At 46.0% G+C, this 21153-nt stretch overlaps 1 protein-coding gene across 4 annotated transcripts in view; it reads right to left on the bottom strand.

Annotated features, from left to right (window-relative positions):
• The window catches only part of Ankfy1 (ankyrin repeat and FYVE domain containing 1), a 100176-nt gene continuing 79023 nt past the window's right edge, over positions 1–21153 (bottom strand). For all 4 annotated transcript variants that reach the window (XM_063251007.1, XM_003469510.5, XM_005003537.4 and 1 more), the window contains 11 exons: positions 16488–16656; positions 15452–15570; positions 14627–14783; positions 13647–13847; positions 12769–12945; positions 9564–9711; positions 8859–8949; positions 8461–8585; positions 6864–7010; positions 4376–4466; positions 1–3787 (listed from right to left, as the gene is read on the bottom strand). In XM_063251007.1, the coding sequence (XP_063107077.1) occupies positions 3655–3787; positions 4376–4466; positions 6864–7010; positions 8461–8585; positions 8859–8949; positions 9564–9711; positions 12769–12945; positions 13647–13847; positions 14627–14783; positions 15452–15570; positions 16488–16656 (1558 nt within the window). In that variant the 3' untranslated portion in view covers positions 1–3654. The remainder of the gene's footprint in view (positions 3788–4375; positions 4467–6863; positions 7011–8460; positions 8586–8858; positions 8950–9563; positions 9712–12768; positions 12946–13646; positions 13848–14626; positions 14784–15451; positions 15571–16487; positions 16657–21153) is intronic.

Below are 21153 nucleotides of genomic sequence, written 5' to 3'. Positions count from 1 at the left end.
TTTTGTTGTTTTAATGTTTATTGGTACTTCTGCATTAGAAGTAACTGCAAATGTCTTATTAAAGTTTCCACTTTAAATGTACAACTTTACCTCATTTTATTAAGGAATTGTTACAGAAAATGCAAATATCAGTACATATTTGAAAAATACATTCCATTACACAGACTCCAAAGAAATAATGCTGATAAACACCATGGTCCCAAATGAGGCCATCATCTCACACTAGGTGCCACCCTCCATGGTCTGGAAGCCAAATTATTACCCAGATATGTGCCTACCGTTTCTGCCCAACGTGCCCTTGGAACCACAGGGATGTCACAGAACAGCCCACCCTACGCATCTGCCAGAGGCAAGTCAGTAAGTCAGGCAGTCTCAAGGCTCCCATGGTACAGAAAACCAATGCTATCTGTTGTTATTATTTATGCCACACAAAAGAACTGTACGGCTGACAGTCTTCCCAAGAAAGTCTTTAAGGCATCTGTAACTTCTGGGAATTTAGTTTACATTTGATCTTATACTCAGCCCTCAACCAAACTGCTTCCACAAAGTCAAGTGTGGCTTCCCAATGCCTCTGGCTAGCGGTTTCCTTTCTGCTCACTCCTGGCCCCAGCTGGCGGGAGAGCTCATCAAAGGGAAGCCCGTGTGTCTGTGACACAGGGTACACTTATCGTGCATGCTGCTGCCAGCTAGGTGGCTGGCATTGTAGCCCGGAAGTGTTCTTTTTTCCACGTGAAGGAAACCTACACAGAGGACGTGCCCTTTCCCTTCCCTCTGCCCCATGCCTGCAGACAAGATTAGCACAGAAACGGCTGAATGCAATGTGAGGAGCGTGGATCAGGAAGAGTGAAGGGACTACACACACTGAACCCACGCAGGAGATGACTCAGAGGACAGAGGGGAAGCTGATCCAGGTAGTCAGAATGACTCGGAGCTTTGAGGTAGAGGACTAATCGTCACATGGAACCTGTTCCTTGGAGAAAATGGCAGGTGAACCGAGCAGTCTGATCCATCCTTGACTACATTGGTAATTTGGGTTGACAATGCGCAGGCACAAAACTCAGATGAAACACATGTTCTCTTATCTCATTCAGTGAGACGTCATTGAAAAGAGCTGAAATTGAAGAGTCCTAAGTGTAGGCACTTACGTTTGTGGGCTAGCTGTGCTTTAAAGGGTCACAGCAATTAGCTTAAGCTATTGGATTCATATGTAGCACATGGTTTGTACCTCTGTCTTTAGAAAGTACACTTTATAGTAGGTCTGGCAATGAGCAAGAGGAGTTAAAAAGCAAATTCAGCTTACAAATGTTGACTGATACAGCAAATCATGTTTCAGGGAGTTTATTCTTCATCATTGGAAACTTTCAGAATGAATAAAATTTTTTGCTACTAGTAGTTAAGTCACTGATTAAAATCCAATAAGAACAGCTAGGCAGTTTTGTAGTCAAGTCTTATAACATGAGGAGCACATGGAGGGCAGTACAAGCTGGACTCCTGCAAGACAGCTTCCCCTCAAGGAACCTGCTGAGCGCAGTCCTGTGAGCATCAGCATGACCAGGGTGATCTAAGACTGCAGAAAGATGCCCGTTCTTCCTGCATGCAGGTACCAATGCAGAACTCACAGTGTTCCCCCAATCCAAGGCTGGGCAGTACCAGCTATGCCCAGACTCTGAGAAAACAGAAGCTTGAATCAAACATGACTAAGTTTTCAGTGCAGTAGTAGGCAAGACTGTTACTGGACCTGGTGTGGCAGGCAAGGGCGGATGAGCCTCCTCCCTGACTGGACCTCTCCACTGTGAACGTTCGAAGAATGATGTATGTACCGGCCATCTCAACTCATCTCCGAGTCGTAATTATCTTTTCTAAACAATTAAGCTACCTAACTAAGCCTACGTTTGGTGACCCTTTTTAGGCAGAAGAAAGCAAACCGACCACATGCTTCATATGGCCATTTGACAAGACTTCATGGAGTTTCTCTCTAAAACTTCCATATGAAACAGGTCACAGACCGGGGCAGGGGAAGGCTTCTAATGCTTTCCTTTTAAACATTGTGCACAAGTTCATATCAACATAGAAAGTATATGTATCTTATAAATCACAGAAATATTTTTAAAAAGTAGCACTCTGGTTTATCAGCGTATTTTATACACATTTAGGCAAGAACATGTATAAAACTACAGCAACATATGACATCACTATTCAAAAAAGAAAATGGGCTGTTGTGTTAAAAAAATTAGTCCCTTTAACACAAATATCCAAGTTTCATTAATGCAAAACAATGTAGTGGTTATTAAATGGAGTATCAGTATGGATGACTGAGACCACTAATCTCTGAGTATATTGCACAGCACATACTGCTCACCTCAGAGTTGGTGTTTAAAAAAAAAGGTACAAATTTCTCTTTCAACAGGCATACTTTGAAAACTGGCCAAACTTTCAAAAGAAAGTGGAATACTCAGGGTTAATATTATGTACTAGCAGCGACTATGGACCAGCAAGTTCGGGAGGCCTCATCCAACAGTCAAGCCAGGGCCTTCCAAAACCAGATGCACTCTTAGCCGGCCCTTTGGCTGCTGGCCCTCGTGGACAGGGCAGGCTACATAGAACTGGGACCAGCAGCACTCTGAGCGTAACCAGGGAAGTTTTCCGCAAGAAGCAGGAGTATCAAGGGGATGACCTGCCAGCTCAAAGCTGGAGATACCCCTCAGGTTGAAGTCCTGTTGATCCCTCTTCTCATGCGTTGGCTTGTATGAATCTCTTGTGCCAAGAAACACTCAGCAGAAGTCAAAGCTGAAAATTAGAATCACTGATGCAAAGGTGTATGAGAGTATTTTTGAGTATGAATTTTTAAATTGAAATCACCAGTAGCGCAGCTATATAAAAAGTGCAGCACAATAAAAGTGCATTTCCTCCACCACTCTAGTGGCAGAGTAATTGAGGACTCCACAGACAGGACGCAGCAAGACAAGAGAATGAGACAGCCACTAGGAGGTGTCAGGCTGCCACCCTGCGCTCCTGACACCTCAGCAGCATAAACACTGGTAAAGCTCTCAGTTGTTAAGGCCACAATTTTCAGCTCTCATCTTTGAACCCTGTTTAGAAAGATTTCACCTTTAAAAAGGGGAAGCTCACTAAAAACACAGCTTAGCTTAAAAAAAAAAAAAAAAAAAAAGACTTCAGGGCAAGAGGATCCTGTTTATGCAAACACTGCAGAAAAGCCCACAGCCACTGACCCTGGAGGAGAGCCAACTCCCCTCGGGCAGCCACCTTCCGACTGTCTGGCTCTGCCCCGTGAGTCAGCCCGAGCAGGAAGACTGCATGAACACTCTGAGATGGACACCAAGCTACTGGAAGTGAAAATGGTTTCAAAGTGTCCGTGTTTCTTGCTAACAGAATGGTTTAACTCCTATCACATCTACCACTTAGGCTAAATGGCCTGGTCCAGTTAGTGAGACACTAGTGAAACTGATCACAGCCTGACACACTCACAACCACACAGCATCACTTGCAATGAGATCACACCATGGTCCTTAATTGTTCCAGTCTGTTGGCGCAGGAAGATGTCCGCCAGCTCCTGCTCTGGGTAGGGGCGGGCTGGTGAGCAGAGCAGCTGCTGGGAAGATGACCGGGGAGTGGCCTGGATCCTCCTGGGGACTTCTAAGAGACCCCACCCAAAGTCAGTACATCAAAGCAAATGTTGCAGACTCGCACAGGCTTGTTCAGGTCAAACTTTATAATGGGGATCTCCTTGGTGGAGCATTTATGACAAAGAAGGCGTCCGCAGTGGCGACTGTGAAAGCAAAGAGAGGGAGCGTGAGAGGGTGGTCAGAGAAAACTGCTCCGGGCTCACGGGACCAGCCTGCTCACCACGCCATTCTGATCAACTCTGCAGCCAAGTTACGCCAATTCATGCATAAATTTTACTCCATGAAAACAAAATTCCTGCCAATAATTAAGCTAAGTAATGCTGCAGAATGCTTAATTTAAAAATAAAGAGCGGCTCAGCAGACTGTCTCACTAATGGGAATTGCTCTTCATTCTCAGGACAGCAGCTTCCACTCAACTACTCCACAAGGGCAGAAGTTCTTCTTGGTTTTGTTACACATCCAGGACAGAAGACACAAGGCCTAAGAGACTCCTGGAACCCGAGTGCCCTTACACCATCAGGAAGTGCCCCAGCCTGAGAGCTCCCCGCCACCCAGGCCCCCACCATGCACACATAACACGCTCCCCGGCTGAAGCCCGCTCAGTCCTGCCATCTCAGTCTGTGGTGAAGTGTGGTCCACCACAGGGCCCTGGTAAGTCAGGGAAAAGTGTGGCAGAGGTGTCAGGCAAGTCTCCTCATCCTCTAGCGGGAAGTAATAGCAGACAGTCTTACCAGTGATGTTTGCGAGTTGTCACTCCGAACTTGGCAGTGCATTCATAGCAGTTGGAACCGTCACACCATGGAGGTTCCTTGGACAGCATATCTATAACACACACAGAGACCAGCTCCTGTCAAAGAGCACCTGTGCCAGTGAGGGCAGGGAGCTAGACTAAGACGGGCAGCATGCTGCTGAAGGACAGGAGGGAAGAGGAGCAATCTGTTCTCAGTGGGTCAGAGAAAGCTTCCCACAGGAGCTAACACTGTTCCAGGCAGGGCCAGCAGCGTGGACGCAGCGTGGAAGGTGGCACCTGACACTAGCCAAGGGCTGCTGGAGGACGAGGCTTGGTGCAGAGGGGGCAGGAACCAGCAGGAGCCACACGACCAGAGGGAGGCGGGGATGACCAGAAGGAGGCTGAGACGTGAGAGAGGAAGGAAACAAAGGCACTTCTGGTTTCAGCTAAGGCTGGTGGGCCAACCTCAGAGGGGAAAGAGAGAGTACCCCAGCAGACAAGTCCCCTCGAGTTCCCTTGCATCTACACAATGAGCTTCCTGGCACGCAGGCACTGGGCTTTGGCTCCACACAAGTAACTGAGCTTGCCAGAAGGGAGCGACACTTGGTCAGTCAACTGAACACCTTGTAACACCAGCACTGTGGTAGGCACATGCTGTGAGCTCCCAAAGGCCGACCAAGTGTGTGGGTAAGACAAATGAAAGTAGACTAGGTGTCACAGAACACACGCTTTTAGAAAACGCGCTAAAGGGCTGGGGATTTAGCTCAGCAGCATAAACACCTGCCTTGAAAGCAGGCAGTCCTGAGTTTGATCCCCGGTACCGATTTAAAAAAAAAAAGAAGACGCACTAAATAACATGCAGTGCCTGGTAATTCCGTAGGTGTATGTGAGGTAAGGCTCACCTAGGGTAATGAGCATTTGCTTCTCATGTAATTATCTTTTGCAGGAACCTTCAAACCCCTTTCTCTTTTACAAAATATACAGTAAAGTGCTGTAGGCTTCACTCATCTTATGATGCTATAGAGCATAGCACTGCCGTCCATGCAGGTGATCTAGAGCTGCGACCCACCTCCCTCCATCTGCCCCACTCCATCCTGCTCCCAGCTTCTAGTGGCCAGCACCCTGCTCTCGATGCCCATGGAATCAACCCTCCTGGCCACCACAAAAATGACGGCACCCAGACTGCGTCCCTGCTTGGCTTGTTTCACTCAACTCCCAGCTCACCCATGCTGCCGCCAGCACTAGACTCACCTTCGTGTCTCACGCACACACACACCTCTGAGTCTACTCATTACCGCCCAGAGCACCTCTAAGTGCCTCCACATCTCATAGCTGAAGCCCCAAGTTTTGGTGCTGCTCAGCCACAAACCGATCTGTGGCCCAGACCCACTACCTGTCCCTAAGCACCTCTGAGCTTCCCTGCCTACTAATTTCCACTCTGGAGGAGGACAAAGCTTGGGCACTCAAGGCGTCCTGATTCTTGCTAGTATCAAAACAGGCAAATATGAAATCAAAAGTTCCCAAGAGAATGAAAATATCCAGCCACACTGATACATGTACAGCTGTTATCAGCAGCACAAAGTGTAACAGCCAGATCTTGGAAATACAACTTGCCCACCAGCTGAGGAATGGATGGAGAAAAGGTGGTATGCATGTGCAGTGGGGCGCTACTCTGCCATAAAGGGGGGTAGACAGTCACCTCTAGGTAAATGGGTGCACCTTGGGACCATAAAGTGAAATAAATCAGACATGCAAATTTAAATATCACATTGCTTCTCTTGTGTGAGAAAAACAAAGGGTAAATAAGGAACAAAACAAAAGACAGACATAGGGAAGTAGGAAGAATGTGTTCAAATGGGAAGGAAAACAAGGGTTGGGGGAGGGAGAAGCGAGGGAACCAAAAAGGGATTTAAAAAAAAAAAAGGAAAAAAATGCAAACAAAACCTTTATAAATGAGATGGGGAAGAAGGCTAAAGGTAGGGGAGGGAAATGGGAAGAAAAGAATTAAGACCTGTACAGGTACAAATCCCTATGACAAATGTGATCACTTTGTATAGCATATATGCACTAAGAAGAATTTAAAAGGCAAACCCCGAGTGAAGAACTCCTCTCCACAAAAGCAGGCTGGAAGAGGAAGAGCTGCTGAAGGCTGAAGCTGAGGGCCATTCTGAAGGCTACATACTCGGGTTTAGTTGGATGAGGACAGGTGAGCAGACACACAACAAGAGACATGGTCCAGGTGACCTCCCTCTAGCTTGTGAGTCTCTGGGAGATCAGGTGGAGTGAGTAACAGACAGGGGCCCCAGAGCAAAGCCCTCTAACAAGAGAATGTTAGCAATGACTCTCTCTCAACACTATTCAGAGGCCCTTTATCCAGTCTTATCTGGTTCCTAGCAACCACTGGTTCAGAACTTAAAGATCACCAATACATCCAGATAATCAACACCGTAACTGTGTTTACACTATGGAGCAAATCAGAGGCCACTCACCGAGTAGTCTAAACAGAAGCTGCTTGGTGGCAACCTGGTAGTTGAAAATGTTGACTCCTTGGTTATTATTCACGCCCAGGCGAGCCCCAGATCGGACAATGGCACGGCACAGGTTGGCATTCCCTTTCATGTATGCTAAGAGCAGCACTGGAAAATAAGACCACATGTAAGACTACTTCCCACAGACCCCAGCCTGGTGCTGTCCAAGGGCGGGCAGAGCACAGCGGAGGGCCAGACGTTCATTAGGGAAGCTCCTGCAGACACACTGGGGACCCAGATGGGAGCCACAGGGTTAGTGGGCAGCTATGGTCCCAGAGAGACACAATCCCATCAGAGTTACGGCCCCAAAGAGACTGAGGTCAGCCACTAAAGAACTACATGGCTGTCTCAGCTGCCTTACTCTGACATGAAATACTACTTTACACCAAGAAAGAAAAGCTGTTTTCACATAATGAACTAAATCTAAAGACCTGTCATTCATACGTGCATAGAGGAAAAGAATACAAGTCTTAGGAAACACTAGGAATGTGTTCCAGAAAGTTCTTCTGCCCAAGGAGCCTCCAGCCTGGCCTCCTGCCAATCTCTTTAAATAACAACTGACCACAGCTTTCTCTGATTAACACTGTCCCCAGTGACACAGCAGGGAGAGGGCTGCTGCTCCTGTTACTGAACAATGAAACAGGCATAGAGAGGTAGGAAAGCCACCCTGCTAAGATATGATCAGTCACTCAACACAAGATCTCTAAAATCGGGAGCCTGGGCATCCCTGACTCTAGCTGTTCACTCCCGCCAACTGACTGCTCTAAAGCTCTGACTATCACTGGTGGCCTGAGGCCAGCAACTTCCCAAGGCTAAGATCTGCCGACAGAACATTTGGCCCCTTGCTAAAGCTCAGAGCAGCCTACAGTGACTGCAATCTTCCTGAAGGCTGCAGAGGCTCTTTCTGGCACGGGGTACATGAATGGGAATGCTGCGACCAAAAATCTCAGCGCGCATAGAAGAGATCCAATTTTCATCCTTTTCAGTCTTTAGTTTTCTTAGCTGAAACTATATGTACTGCTTACCTCATGAGGATGATTTTATATATTCAACAAGAAATGGTATACAAAAATATACCAAAGAGACTACAGAAATGATCACAGTGACCATGGGTAGCTAGAGTGACCCTGAAAAAAAGACTACCACTTCTTCCTTTGTTTGGTTGAGATAAGGTCTCACTGTGCAGTCTAGACCGGCCTTAAACTTGTGACCCTTCTGTCTTTTCCTGAGTACTGGGACAACATGAGAGCAGGTAAAAATCCCCTACAGCCTGAAGCCGACGCGAGGTGTTTACACCTTCTTTCCCTGCAGAAGCCCAGGAGCTGGGCAGGACCCTGTTAACTGAATAAAAGGTAGACAAGGGCAATGAAAACAGGCAGCCTGCTGGACACAGGTGTGACCAGAGCCCCAGGTAAGCTTCATGGCCACACTCTTCAGATGTCACAGCAGGGCAGTGTCGCAGATGCTGAGTTTAGCTGTGTGCCCGCAGAGAGTGACCTTGTTTTTCCAGGGAGCGAGGCATGTAATGAGACAGGACACACGACTACTGAGCACATACCTGTGTTTCCTTCCGAGTCCGGCTTATCCAGAGGGTATTCGGGCATGCACTCCAGGAAAAGGTCAAAGATGGCGGCCGCATTCTCTCGGCCATACTGCCCCAGAATGTGAAGCGGTGACTGGCCTCTGATGGAACAATGGGGAAAGGCATATGCACCTACCGTCGCCATCACAAAGGCAAGGACTTCTCTGAACTCTGTGATGCAGGGTAAATCTATAAGGACAGTTAGCAGGTCATAACACCTTTTCTAAAAAGTATTTTTTACTGATCTAAAAATACCAGGGAACCAAAAGCCAGTCCAGTTTTGCAGCGTGCTGAGAGAGGCACTACTTACTACCATCTCTGAAGCAGCTGGCTGACCCAGAGTTCTGATCTCTGCTCTGGACAGAACAACTCACCTCAGGTTAAAGGCTTCGGCATCCACTGTGCACTCTGTCAGGAGAACCCGGATGTTGTTGAGCCGACCATGCATGACCGCGAGGTGAAGAGCTGGGGAGTAAATCCTCTTACTGTACAAGCCCAGAAGCACAGGCAGAAATGTCTCAGTTCCTCCTCACCCTCACCAACGCCCTTTAACTGGGACTCAGGTCACACCAATAGCTGGCCTGCTCAGAGCTAGTCCTTCTTATCTTTACTACCTTTCACTAATGAGTCACACATACAATCTCAAAAACCTTTGCTTCTTGCTTCAGAAGCTCCAAAGATGAGATTTAACAGTTTCATGAGGAGCTCCCTCACCTATGCTGTGTTTTGAGACTGGGTCTCACTATATATATAGTTCAGATTGGCCTTGAATTTGCTATGGAGCTAGGCTGACCTTAACTCATGGTAATTCTCCTGCTTCGGCCTCCCAAGTGCTGAAATTACAGGCACATACCACCATGGCCAGCTACAAGAAGCGGCCTTAGGCTTCCAGAGTTACCAGTTAGGCTGGGGAGCCACTTAAGACCTGGTCAGGGAAAGAGGCATGCCCTGTCCAGAGCGCTTCCTGTCACACATCCTCCCTGAGAAGGAGCAGAGCCAAGGATGCAGTGCACCCCATTCTCAGACAAGAGAGCCTGTTCACTGAGCACAGCACTGCGCAGAGTGACCACTTAAGTTACCATTGTTTCCATTTTCATCCACAGCAGCAAAATCCACTGCATTCTCCAGGAGGACGGAGCAGATGGTCGGCAGGTCCTGCTGTGCAGCAAGGTGGAGGGCGGTCTGGCGGTGCTTGGTTAACTCATTCACCTTGGCTCCTGCAAGAAGCTGTTAGGGTTGACTGCTGAGCAGGCTTTCTAACACAGCCACAGTCCTAATGGGACCCCCTGCCTATCCTCTGAGTTCACCAAGGCTGGCAGTCTGCCATGCTGGCACAGCCATTGCTGAGGACCTTACACATACTACTGGTAGGCAAAACCAGCCAACTCTGTGCTGAGGGCAGAGCAGCACCTACCTACCAAGTGGCAAAGACTGTTCCTCAGCTGTAGAAATTCTCCTAGGATACTGGTATGTAATACTACCAAGGCCGGCGGGATATTCACTATGTTATATATGGTTGTTTACTGCTTTTACTGGAAAAGCCCAATCACAAGAAAGGCAAGGTTATTAAAAAAATTATACTTTAGTCGAACGATAAAACAATACAGCCATTAAGATGATAAGTATATATGGATTAATAGGAAAGATGTTGATGATACATTAAGTTTTAAAAAACCAAGCCAGTTCTCTCCATTTTGGAGTGGTAGGGTCTGCCAGGAATGGGACTTCTAAAGAACAAATGTCTGGAAGGACAAAGGCCCTGTCTGTTGGAGTCTGCAGCCGAAGGGGGTACCATTCCTTCTTAGAACTGAAGGCATCGCCTCATGGGGTGGTACGTGCCCACCCACTCGTCCCAACAGTCCAGTGGGCAGAGACATGCCTGCAAATTCCCAGCCTCGGCAAGCTGGCAGGTCAGCATGACTCTGTCTCAAGACTAACACAAGGGCTAGGGAATCTCGGGCAAAGGCTCTCGGTTCAATCCCCACTACCGTAAACAAAAATGTGAAGGCGATGCACTTATATGTACAAAGAAAAGTGATATCTGAGGCAAACTGAAGACACCGGAGCCACCTAGGGAAATGTGACTTGTGTCCATGGGACAGTGGCGTGGTTCCCAGGAATTGTGAAGACCATGTCTGCTATGCCCACCGCCCAGCTCATCCCTTCAAGGCTGTGACGTAACAAGCAAATGTGGATTTGTGCTCTTGAAAATAAAAAGTACACTAGCAGACGGCAAGGTTCCATCTGGAGAGAGACTGAGACGCGAGTGCACACACACAGAGGGACACCCAACTCAGCTATGTTTAAAAGCATAGATGGTCACATGCTGCTAACGACACCGTGGTCAGTCACAGGCCATACACACGGTGGTGAGACCCTGGGTAAGTTTTGTCGCCTAAAGACCTTGCAGCTGTCTTGTGGGTCAGCATGCTCTGTGAAGTTGGCCTAAGGACAAAAATGCCCAGGGATGACATTCTCCAAGCAAAATACCAACATTAGCAGCTAAGTATGTATTAGACTCAGAGGAGAGTAGGGAGGGAAAGAGAAATACTGTTTCCCTTAGGGGTTTTAATTCTCCCACAAAGCAGTACTGTGTATATTCTGTAAAACAAAGACCACAAAGAATGACAGAATCAAAAGCAAAAAGAAGCCATTCTCGGACCCTGGGGAGAGAACCAGGCCTCAAGGAGGTGATCCCCACCTGGAAACCACATCATTTTCATTGTTTTCTTGGGTTGGGCTTTATTCTCTTTTGTTTGTCTGATGGCAGGAGAAGCTATTTAAAAGATAGCAAGATGCAGTAGCCATTTTGGATTTACTGTTAGCTTATTTCGAAGTCATTTATTGCATTCATTGTTTTGTTTTTATTGTTTCTATTCTATTCTGTGCTGTTTGATTTTTACTATGTGTGAAAGTATCTGTAGCTATTTGGAAGACAACAAAGGCATTATGGTAACTATTGCTGATTTCATAAGATTTTGAAATGCTGTATAACTTATTCTGGTTTATTTTAATTGGCTTTTTTTTCCCTCTTTAAAATAAAGAGCCTTTAAGTAATATCTTGACTATTCATTTAGTATCTCAAGTTCATCCAGCATCCTCTTTCTGACAGTTTCAGAGAGAGTTGCTATTAATAAAAATACCCGGCAGTTTGCAGTCAGCTCAGTGTGCAGCTCCTGAGGTGTGCAATCACCCTCGGTTCCTCTGTGCACACAGGTACCTGACGCTGGGACAGCCTAGCACCAGTCGCTGCTCCTGTTCCCCCCTAGACTTCTGAATCTGATCCCCCAAGCCTTGGGTGCCCAGTCGCATAGAGACAAGACATCATAGGTGGATATGAACACAGAGGTATAGTCACAGTTACTAGTGCTGAACTAGGGATCACAACCACAGCAAGCAGGGAAGGAGCCACGCAGGTCAGTGCGACATCACTCAGTGTGAGCACCTTCAGACACCCAGTGGCACCAGTTCAGGGAGGAAGGGCACACAGGTGGTGTGTGAGAAGCCAGCCACGATCTGGCAGCCTTCTTGCCGTGAGGGCCGCCCTCAGGAAGCACAGAACAACCTTGGAGGAGGCCTTTAAACCCCCAGACTCTGAGGTGGGGACTGCCTGACACACATGAGTGTCGGGAGCCGCAGAAACTGAAAACTGAACACACGTGTAGGCTGCTGCATGGCTGGGGAGAGATGACAGCTGAGGACACCTGGCTTCTGCTCCAGTTAACTGAATAAAGACTAGCCACAGGCAGTTCCCCCCCACAGTGAAATGCAACACGGAGAGTTTCTCCTAAGACACTTGTCCTTGTTAGCACAATTTGTTACTTGCAAAGTCCTTGAACCATTCCCAAGGTCTGTTCAGTTACCTAGTTGTTTGGAAAAAATAAACGGAGGCTGCCCAGAGGCAGCCCTGCCTTAGCCACGGAGTCCCAAACTTTGCGGAAGGCTGTCCTCCTGGAGCCCTGACATCACACCGCTTAGCTCACTTAATTCAGCCCTCACCACACACTCCTTTGGGAGACTGGGGCTCGAGGCCAGGTCCCGACACACAGGGCTATTTGCCCACCCCTCGAGGACCATCCCACCTCCTGGCTGCTCCCTCAAGGGTGGCAGCACCTGGAGCCTTCAGACCCACCTCTGCCACCACACTCAACCTCCCACCAACAAACTGTGCTTCCTGAATGCGCTGACACTGGCCTTCCCCAGTACCTGGTGAAACACCTGTGAGGGGAAGCCTGTGCACCCCCAACAGTGTGTCACATGTAACAGTGCTTCCGCCTCACTTACCAAATTGCGGACAATAATCTCTGAGCCTGCTTGGACGGCAAGGTGCAAAGGGGTCAACTTGGAAGCATCCTGGACTCTGGAATTCACGTTAGCCTGGACACTGATTAGGAACAGGACACTTTCAATGTCAGAGTTCTGAACTGCTATGTGAAGAAAATTCCGGCCCTTGTTATCCACCTAAGGCAATAAATCAGAATCAAAGTATTAGCAGGTTCCTTTTAAAGAATGACTCTTAAACTTCTGCTGGGTGCAAGAATCATGGGAAAAGTCGCAAAGTAATCCTTTCCTTTGTTCCAGAAGTTCCTGCCCAACAGCCAACATTAAATGCTACCACTTTGGGACGTTTCTTCCTTTGAGCTCGAAAGAGGCAGTCAGCAGCATGCCAAAGACCTGGGTCCACTGCTGTCACGTTGCTCAGGTGGAACCACACTGTGACTGTCAGAACAGCAGCTGTCGTTAGTGTGAGTGCTCAGGTGCAAGTCAGGGAGATGCCACATGTCAGCAAGTACTAGTGCCCTGCCCCCACACACACACACGGGTCCACAGGCTTTGCTAATGTAAAATGTATCTGTAAGGACCTGGATCAACAGTTTCCAAGTCCTAGACAGAGAATGAGATGTGCAGTGAGTATCTCCATTCATGAAGATTTTATACTCTCTGATGATGCCCATTTCCGTCTAAGAAGGCATCATTAGGTGGCCTACACGCAAACAGTCACTTCTTAGCATTGACAGGACAACCGAGGCCAAGTTCTAGGAAAGGGACGCATACCCTAAGGACAAGTGTCTCCGGATAGACGGGTCCCGCTCATCGTTGCCATCTGTCTTACCTCCACCTCAGAATCCTGCTCTGGAGAGTGCCAAGCGCCACTCACTCACCTGCTCAGCAGCCCCAGACTCGCGTTTGAGGATGGCCTCGGCTGCCTTATTGTTCTTGTAAGTCATGGCGCAGGCAAAGGGGGTCAGGCCCTGTCTGTCTCGTACATTCAAGTGGATATCAGGGTGAGAGATCAGCAGCTGAATGATGACACTGTGTTGGTTGCTGATGGCCACGTGGACAGGCGTTCTTCCTTCTGCATCCTAGGAGAACAAGATTTCAGCTCAAATTGACAGATAAAAATCAAGAAAAATACAAAGACAGTAACTTTTGGGTGAAGTTTGATTATGAGAATAAACATTTTTAACCTGTGTTTGAAATTAGTTTGTAGATGGCGAAACACAAAACTAACTGGAAGCTGCTTTTTTTTTTTTAATTGGTACCGGAGATCGAACTCGTGACCACGCTTGCAAGGCAGGAGCCTATGCCACTAAACTAAATCCCCGGTCCCAGAAACAGCTTTCTATTACACAACACTCCCGTGTTGTGGTGCCAACAGTGGCCCAGTGCTGTTAAACGTACTTGCTCTAGAAGCCCTGCAAGCATTCTCTGCTCTAGGCCCATCACTCTTTATCTGACTGTGGAGCATTAGATACGAATCTTCCCAAGCTAGAATGCTGTAAAGCATCAAGGAGCAGAACTTGGGGTACTCAACTGAGTCAGTGCACATTGTCCTGAACCCCACACTTGGTTTGGGCCTAACCTGTTTCAGAGAAAATCTCTAATACGGGAACAGGTGACAAAGGACAACAGACAAAACAAACCTTTCTCATGGTGTTTAGGGACCAACGCAGAAAGACGAAAACTTTAATTGAAATAATCTCAATTGTTAGACAGGCTGCATAATTCATTTGTCATACCAAAGTTCTGTTCATGGTAAACCAGAGGCCTGCAACAGGTGACTCCACAAAGTCCCTTCCCACAAGAGAGTTCCCTAACTGTGTGTAAGCATCAAACTCAGTGGAAAAGAGAAACTTAATACCTGTGCATTTACATTGGCACCAAATTCCAGAAGACATTGCACTGTTTCTTCCAGGCCCCATGAGGCTGCCAAATGCAAAGGAGTCTGCCCATCCCTGGCTTCTTCTTCTCCTTCTCCATCAGCACCTGGTTGTCTTGGACTATTTACATCACAGCCACTAAAAGTAAGGAAGTAACAGAAGGAAGACCATGTACCACCTGGCCTACAGGTAAGGAGCCTCCAGCACCCAGCAAAAAAGCTGCTGGTGCCAGAATCTGGTATCCTAGGTCCCTGATCTCAAATACTGGAATGGAAGTCCCACTGCCATAGATTCTTTTACAACTAGTCTTTGGGGCAACCTGGGATCAGAACAGTTACAAGCTCCTTTGGAAATATGTAAATATTTAAGTTTGAGGAGCACCACTCTAAAGACTCCCTGTATCTCTTGGCTTCCCACATATTCCACACACAGGGGCACAGGATTTGTTATGGCACATGCATCCAGGTGGCAGCAAACACATGTCATCTGGTCTCCCTTGCTCCGGCCTCTTGGCTTTGCAGTGCAAACTGGTCTGGTGTGACTGCAGGAGCCATGAAGTTTCCCAAGCAGGATACGAGCCCGATTTTTTACAGTCTTTGATTCGGGCCTACAAGCCCCTCCTCTCACAGCTGAGCCAGTCCCGTGACTGAGCTGACATGTCTAATCTGACACTGGTGGTCTCAATTATGAAGGCTGAAGGTTAAGCTGACCACAGGCATGTCTACACTGGAGGTGGATCAACAGAAGAGCGAGCCAGTCTGCAATAAGCTAAATACAATTTCAAGAGATACTTGTGTTTCACGGACCTGCGAATAAGAAAGCAGGCAGTGGACTCATTGTTTTCATCAATGGCTCTATGCAACAGTGTCTGAAGGCACCCGCTAGGTCCTGGACCCCAGCATGTGGCATCACAACCATGTCTGACCTGCAGAAAAACAGAAGTTTCTCACAACACTGTCAACCAAAAGCAAAAACTTTTATTACAAGTCTGAGCTTTATGTACATCGCTAGGTCCATTTCTCAGGTAAGATATGGTTGATATTTAACTGATAATTACTTTAATCTGCATCATTCATTAGTTTTATGAACAGTAATTCAACTCTGTTCTTTGCGAGGTCTTGCACCAGGTCTTGTGGGGCGTTTGGGAATGTTTAATCAGTGTCTATAGAGTTGTGCTGTTCCAGGGACAGAGGACACAGGTGCCTGTTTACACATGGACTCATAAGACCCTTGGACACTTCACCGCAATGAACAGGTAACCTTAGTAACAGCCATCTCACCAGTGTGACATGTCTTAACACCGACAGCAAGTCCTTGAGAGAGCTGAAGAGAAATTTCAAGGTTCACCCCATTGTGGGGCCTGCCTTGCACACCCAGTACTCAAAGCTGAGATCAGGGAATTACTGCTGTTGTGACTGTCAGGACAGCCACACAAATCAAGAACCCCAAGGGGCTGGGGATTTAGCTCAGTGGCATAAGCGCCTGCCTTGCAAGCAGGCAGTCGTGAGTTCGATCCCTGGTACCGATAAAAAGGAAAAAGACAAAAAAAAAAAAAAAAAAAACTAAAAAACAAATCAAGAACCCCAGAGAAAACTGCTGGGGGAACCCCTCCATTCTTTTGCTTCTTGGTGGTCTTGATAAAGACAGCCTCACAACAAAAATATTAGCCAAGACCATGCTGAACTGAGTTTTTTAACGTGACTTTTGTTTGTTGCTGACTCAATTTGTTACTTGGCAGCTCCCTTGCTCCTGTGATTGCTATGTAGGTTCAAATTCATCTCTGACACAAAACATGCTCACCCATAAGCACAGGCTAAACAGCATGTTTGCCGTTTGTCTCACCAGAGTGGATGCGATGTCTTCTAGATTATTCGCCAGTGCGAGCCACAGTGGCGGATTCCCTTTCTCATCTGAAACCGACATGTCAGCTCCTCGGGTGCATATGGCATCCACCACGAGCGGAAGTTGATTTCGGATGGCCAGCTGAAGGGCTGTCTCCCCATCCTGAGTCCTGCTGGGACATGCACACCAAACCCAAAGCCAAGTTGGTAGCTGGGCCCTAGAGAAAGGAAGGGTGCCCTCCCATGCATTCTGGAACCTACTTCTACTCTCTCTCTTAAATCTCTTTTTTTTTTTAATTTTTTTTATTTTTTGCTTTTTTTTTTAAATTTTATTTAAGGAGAAAAGAAAAAAAAAGCAGAGAAAGGGTACAAGTTATACAGATTTGCAGAAAAAAAATGAACAGTAGAAAATCACTAGTTAATGGATTACACATTGTCATCTTAGAAATAATTGTTCAAGTCACAAAATTAAAGCTTGTAAAGTGGACATTCCATCAGTGATACTGCAAACAGTTCTGTTCAATGATCCAATAAAACTCTGTGATATCATTTTCTATCTTATACACTTAAATATACATGCAGTTATATAGTTTAGAGCACTTTCTTTTCCTCTCTTTTGTACAATGACTATTACACATTTTGGGTTTTATTGCTCCCATGGTTCTTATTACTTTTTTGGAAGAGAGTAAAACCAAATGTGACATAACAGAATCGGTCAAGTCAAAAGGGTGGACATAATAGATAATGTGAAAACATAATACAAGGTGATCAACAATGGTTACCATAATGCCTCCCGCTATCTCTAATAGAATTGCCTATATCGTTAGTTATAATACAATTGAACAAAACAGTAAAGAATAAAACCGACAAAACCAAAACACTGGAGACATTGTAGGTCTTCAAAAATAGATAAAAGTCAACGAGAATGGGCGTTATAATGAATCTCATTATCTTCACAGCTGATGCCTAAATTTTCGAACCTGATACTATCCAGCAAAACAGAATAGGGGAACATCAGTTAAACACCAGATGGTGAGAGTAATACAGGGCTTCAAATCGAGGTAATGGAAAGTCAAAGTGGGTTACTATAATATATCCTGCTATTTTTTTTCCTTTAATTAAAAGGATAAAAATAAAAAAGTAAATAATGGAGATTGAGATAAAAGAGGGCATAACAACGAAACAGCACAGATCAAAACATAACCATTTAAGCAGAATAGTGTTTCACCACCAGATAATCCTGACCTAAAAGTAGTTACCATATTGTCTCTTTCCTTGAAATCCTTGAGTACAACTTCGTATACTGTAGCATTAAGTATATCAAAACAATGTAAAACCATTTAAGAGAATGACAGCATTACAGAGTATTTAGAATCGACTAACAGAAAATGAACAATGGTTTCTGTATAATCTCCTTACTTATACTATCGTACATAATAAAATCCAGTAAGATACAACCTATTTGGACCATTGGAGACAGAAGGACAAAAGCTAGATGAGACTTCAAAACAAGATGATACTAAATCAGTATTACCTATTAAGATGTCATTTTCTCCAAAATAGCTGTTCCTATCATCCAATCTTCTCTGCCTCATTTCTGTTGAGCTCTTATTCTGTCAGTAGCTGTCAGTTTGTCTTCTTCACTTTGTTCTCTGCTCCATTCGTTGTGGCCTCCACTATTTCTGGATTCTTTGTATTTTTCTTTTTTTAGAATATCCTGCAATACTCTCTGTAGAGTTGAATTGGTGGTTGCAAATTCCCCCAGTTCCTCTTTATCCTGGAAGCACCTTGTTTTTCCATCAATTTCCAGGGACAGTTGTGCAGGATATCTCAATCTTGGCTGGAGATTATTATCTTTCAAAGCTTGAATTATTTCCCCCCACGCTCTTCGTGATTTGATGGTTTGTGCAGAGAAATCTGCTGTAATTCTGATAGGTGCTCCCTTGTAAGTGGTCTGTTTCTTGTCTCTGACAGCTTTTAATATTCTGTTCTTGTATTGAATTTCTGGAATTTTTATTATTATATGCCTGGATGTTGCTCTGTTTGGGTTGTAGGTAGCTGGGGTCCTGTATGCCTCATACATCTGAGTATCTTTACCTTTTGCTAAATTAGGAAAATTCTCCTGGATTATTTCTGTGAGTAGCTTTTGTAGTTCATTTGTTTGTGTCCCTACTTCTTCTTTTATGTTCTTAATCCTTAAGTTATGGATCCTCTTATCATCTTCTTGTCTTTGTATTATTGCTGTTTGTTTCTTTGTTATTTTAAAGAAGTTTTTCATTTCATTCTCCCATATTACAATTCTGTCCTCCAGTTCAGATAGTCTGTCCTTAGTTTCTTTCAAGCTGTTATGCCAGTCTTCGATAGACTTCTTAGTTTCTTGATGGTCCCTCTGAACCTGCTTCACGTATTCTATGCTTTCCCTGTTTTCTCCATCAAACAATTCTCCCCTCTTTTTCTGTTCTTCCATTCCACTATCTATTTTTTCTTGGGTGGTGCTTAGCATTTCTCTAACTATTTTGCATACTTCTAGCTTCAGGTCGTTGATAACTTCATTCCTGAATTGGTCTATGAGGCTCTCTATATGGCGCTTTATGTCTATTGGTGCGGTGTCCGCTATTGCCTGTTTCTCAGAATTGGGGGCCGAGGAGCCTTTCTTGTTGTTGCCTCTTCCCATATTCTCTGTTCCTTATATATGCAAGCTTATATGAGAGGCCCAGCTTCTTTCCCTGTCAGCCACAGCCTGATCGAATTGCACCGGTTAGGTGTTCCCACTCACCGCTGCACACCAGGCAGCCTACGCGGGGCCCGCCCCTCCCGGCCTCTGTCAGGCTCTGGGATCTGGGTTGGGCCAGCCTACAGGGTCCGCAGGCAGCATCACACAGGCCAGGCACTTTTCACCAATCCCGCCCGAGAGGGGAATGTGTGGCTGGAGTCGCCACCGCGCCCTGCTCCCGCAGGACTGCTCGGGCCCAGAAAGTCCGCTGGAGTCAAACTGTGGTGGAGTTTCAGTTTCTCTCACTCACCTCGCCACAAGTCAGAACATGCCTCCCTGCCTGTCTTGTTTTCAACTCCATTCGCAGACTCCCGTACTCAGAGTTTCTGTATAATCTGTATAATCCTTGCCGAGCTGATGTAGAGGCAGCCAGCCACCGCGTGGCGGGAAACCCAAATCGCGGCTTCCAATGGCGCGGGGTCCAGCCTCAGCAGCGAGGCTTTTCTGTTCCTGTTTTAGCACCAGGACTGCATTCCAAGTTGGTTTCTCTCAGCCGAGTTCGTTCCTGAGTCAGCACAGCATAACTCCACCTGCTTATGTCTCTTTAGTCCGCACCATACCTGGCTTCTGAGCCTAGTTTTTCAGAGAGCCTCCGGTAGTTGCTGTTATCTGTCCGCCATGTTCTCCCGGAAGTCCTCTCTCTTAAATCTCAGAGAAATGAAACCTGTCGACAGTGTTTGTTCCCTCAGTCTTTTAGAAAATACAACCACCGGCAGCTCCAGGACACAGGCAGCAGTATCAAGACTGCCTGGCTCTGTTGCTCCTGGAGCAAAAGCCTGGCCTGCCACACTGCCTGATTTCTAGCTGGAGTTTTTGACTTTAAAAAGTAACAAAATCCAAGATATCTTTACTTTAGCTTCTTTAAGAATTTCTGAAGTAAGTGGACAGTTGGAATTAGATTTTCCTTTCAGTTTTATATTACACCACAAATTAATCTTGGAAAAAAGAACATAGCTACCCAACTGTAGCCAGATGGTAACTGGTTGGCATCCCAACCAGCTAGCATCATATAGGAACACAGATTTTTAGTAGCATCTTAATAAAACACCACCACAAAAAAATGCCACTCCAGCTACCCACCTGACAAGTTTTTTTGCCCTAATCATGTAGGGTCAAAGTGACACTGAGAATAAAGATGAACCCCTTTGACAAGCCAACCACAGCAAAACTTTAACTCTGCATCTTTTTCTCTCCTAAGCCTGTCTGAAGTTTATCTGCTAGGATACTCTTCATAACTGAAACTCTTACTTAGGAACTGATCTTGGACTGTCCATTATAAGGAAATCTGTGGAGTTGTATACGCTGTCTCTGAGAAGTTCCAACAAGGATAGTTCAGCTCCCCCCCTCCATCCCATAAGTTTGATTACATTCAGTTTACAACTCTGAATTGTGGTCAGGCATAGTGGCACACACACTCATGAGGCTGAGGCAGAAAGGTTGCTGTGAATTCAAGGCCAGCCTTGACTACATAGTGAGTTCAAGGCTGGCCTGAATTACAGTGAGACTGTGACTCAAAAACACAAAAAAGCGAAAACAAAAACCCTGCAATGTATGTTTTAGAACCTTCGTTTTCATTCCTTAATTTAAATAATAAAACTATTTTCTATTTTGAATTTGTTTCCAAGATCTAGCCATTACAAACTATGCAGATATAAACATGAGTGAGTATATATCACTGTGGTACAATGTTAATTCTTCTGAAAAGACACCCAAAAGGGAACTATCTGGGTGGAACGGGACATCTAATCCTAGTTTTTTGAGGAATCTCCAAACTCATTTCAACAGTGGTTGCACCAGTCTACACTCCCACCAACAGTGAAGAAGGGTTCCTCTTTCCCCACATCTTTACCACCATTACTACCGGTGGATCTCTCGATGATGGCCATTTTTTCTG

This window comes from Cavia porcellus, unplaced genomic scaffold (assembly GCF_034190915.1).
Source record: "Cavia porcellus strain 051 isolate PalLab524CR breed Dunkin Hartley unplaced genomic scaffold, mCavPor4.1 scaffold_6, whole genome shotgun sequence".
NCBI classification, from domain to species: domain Eukaryota; kingdom Metazoa; phylum Chordata; class Mammalia; order Rodentia; family Caviidae; genus Cavia; species Cavia porcellus.
The sequence above is the reverse complement of the archived record's forward strand: the minus strand, read 5'-3'. Positions and strand labels throughout refer to the sequence as shown.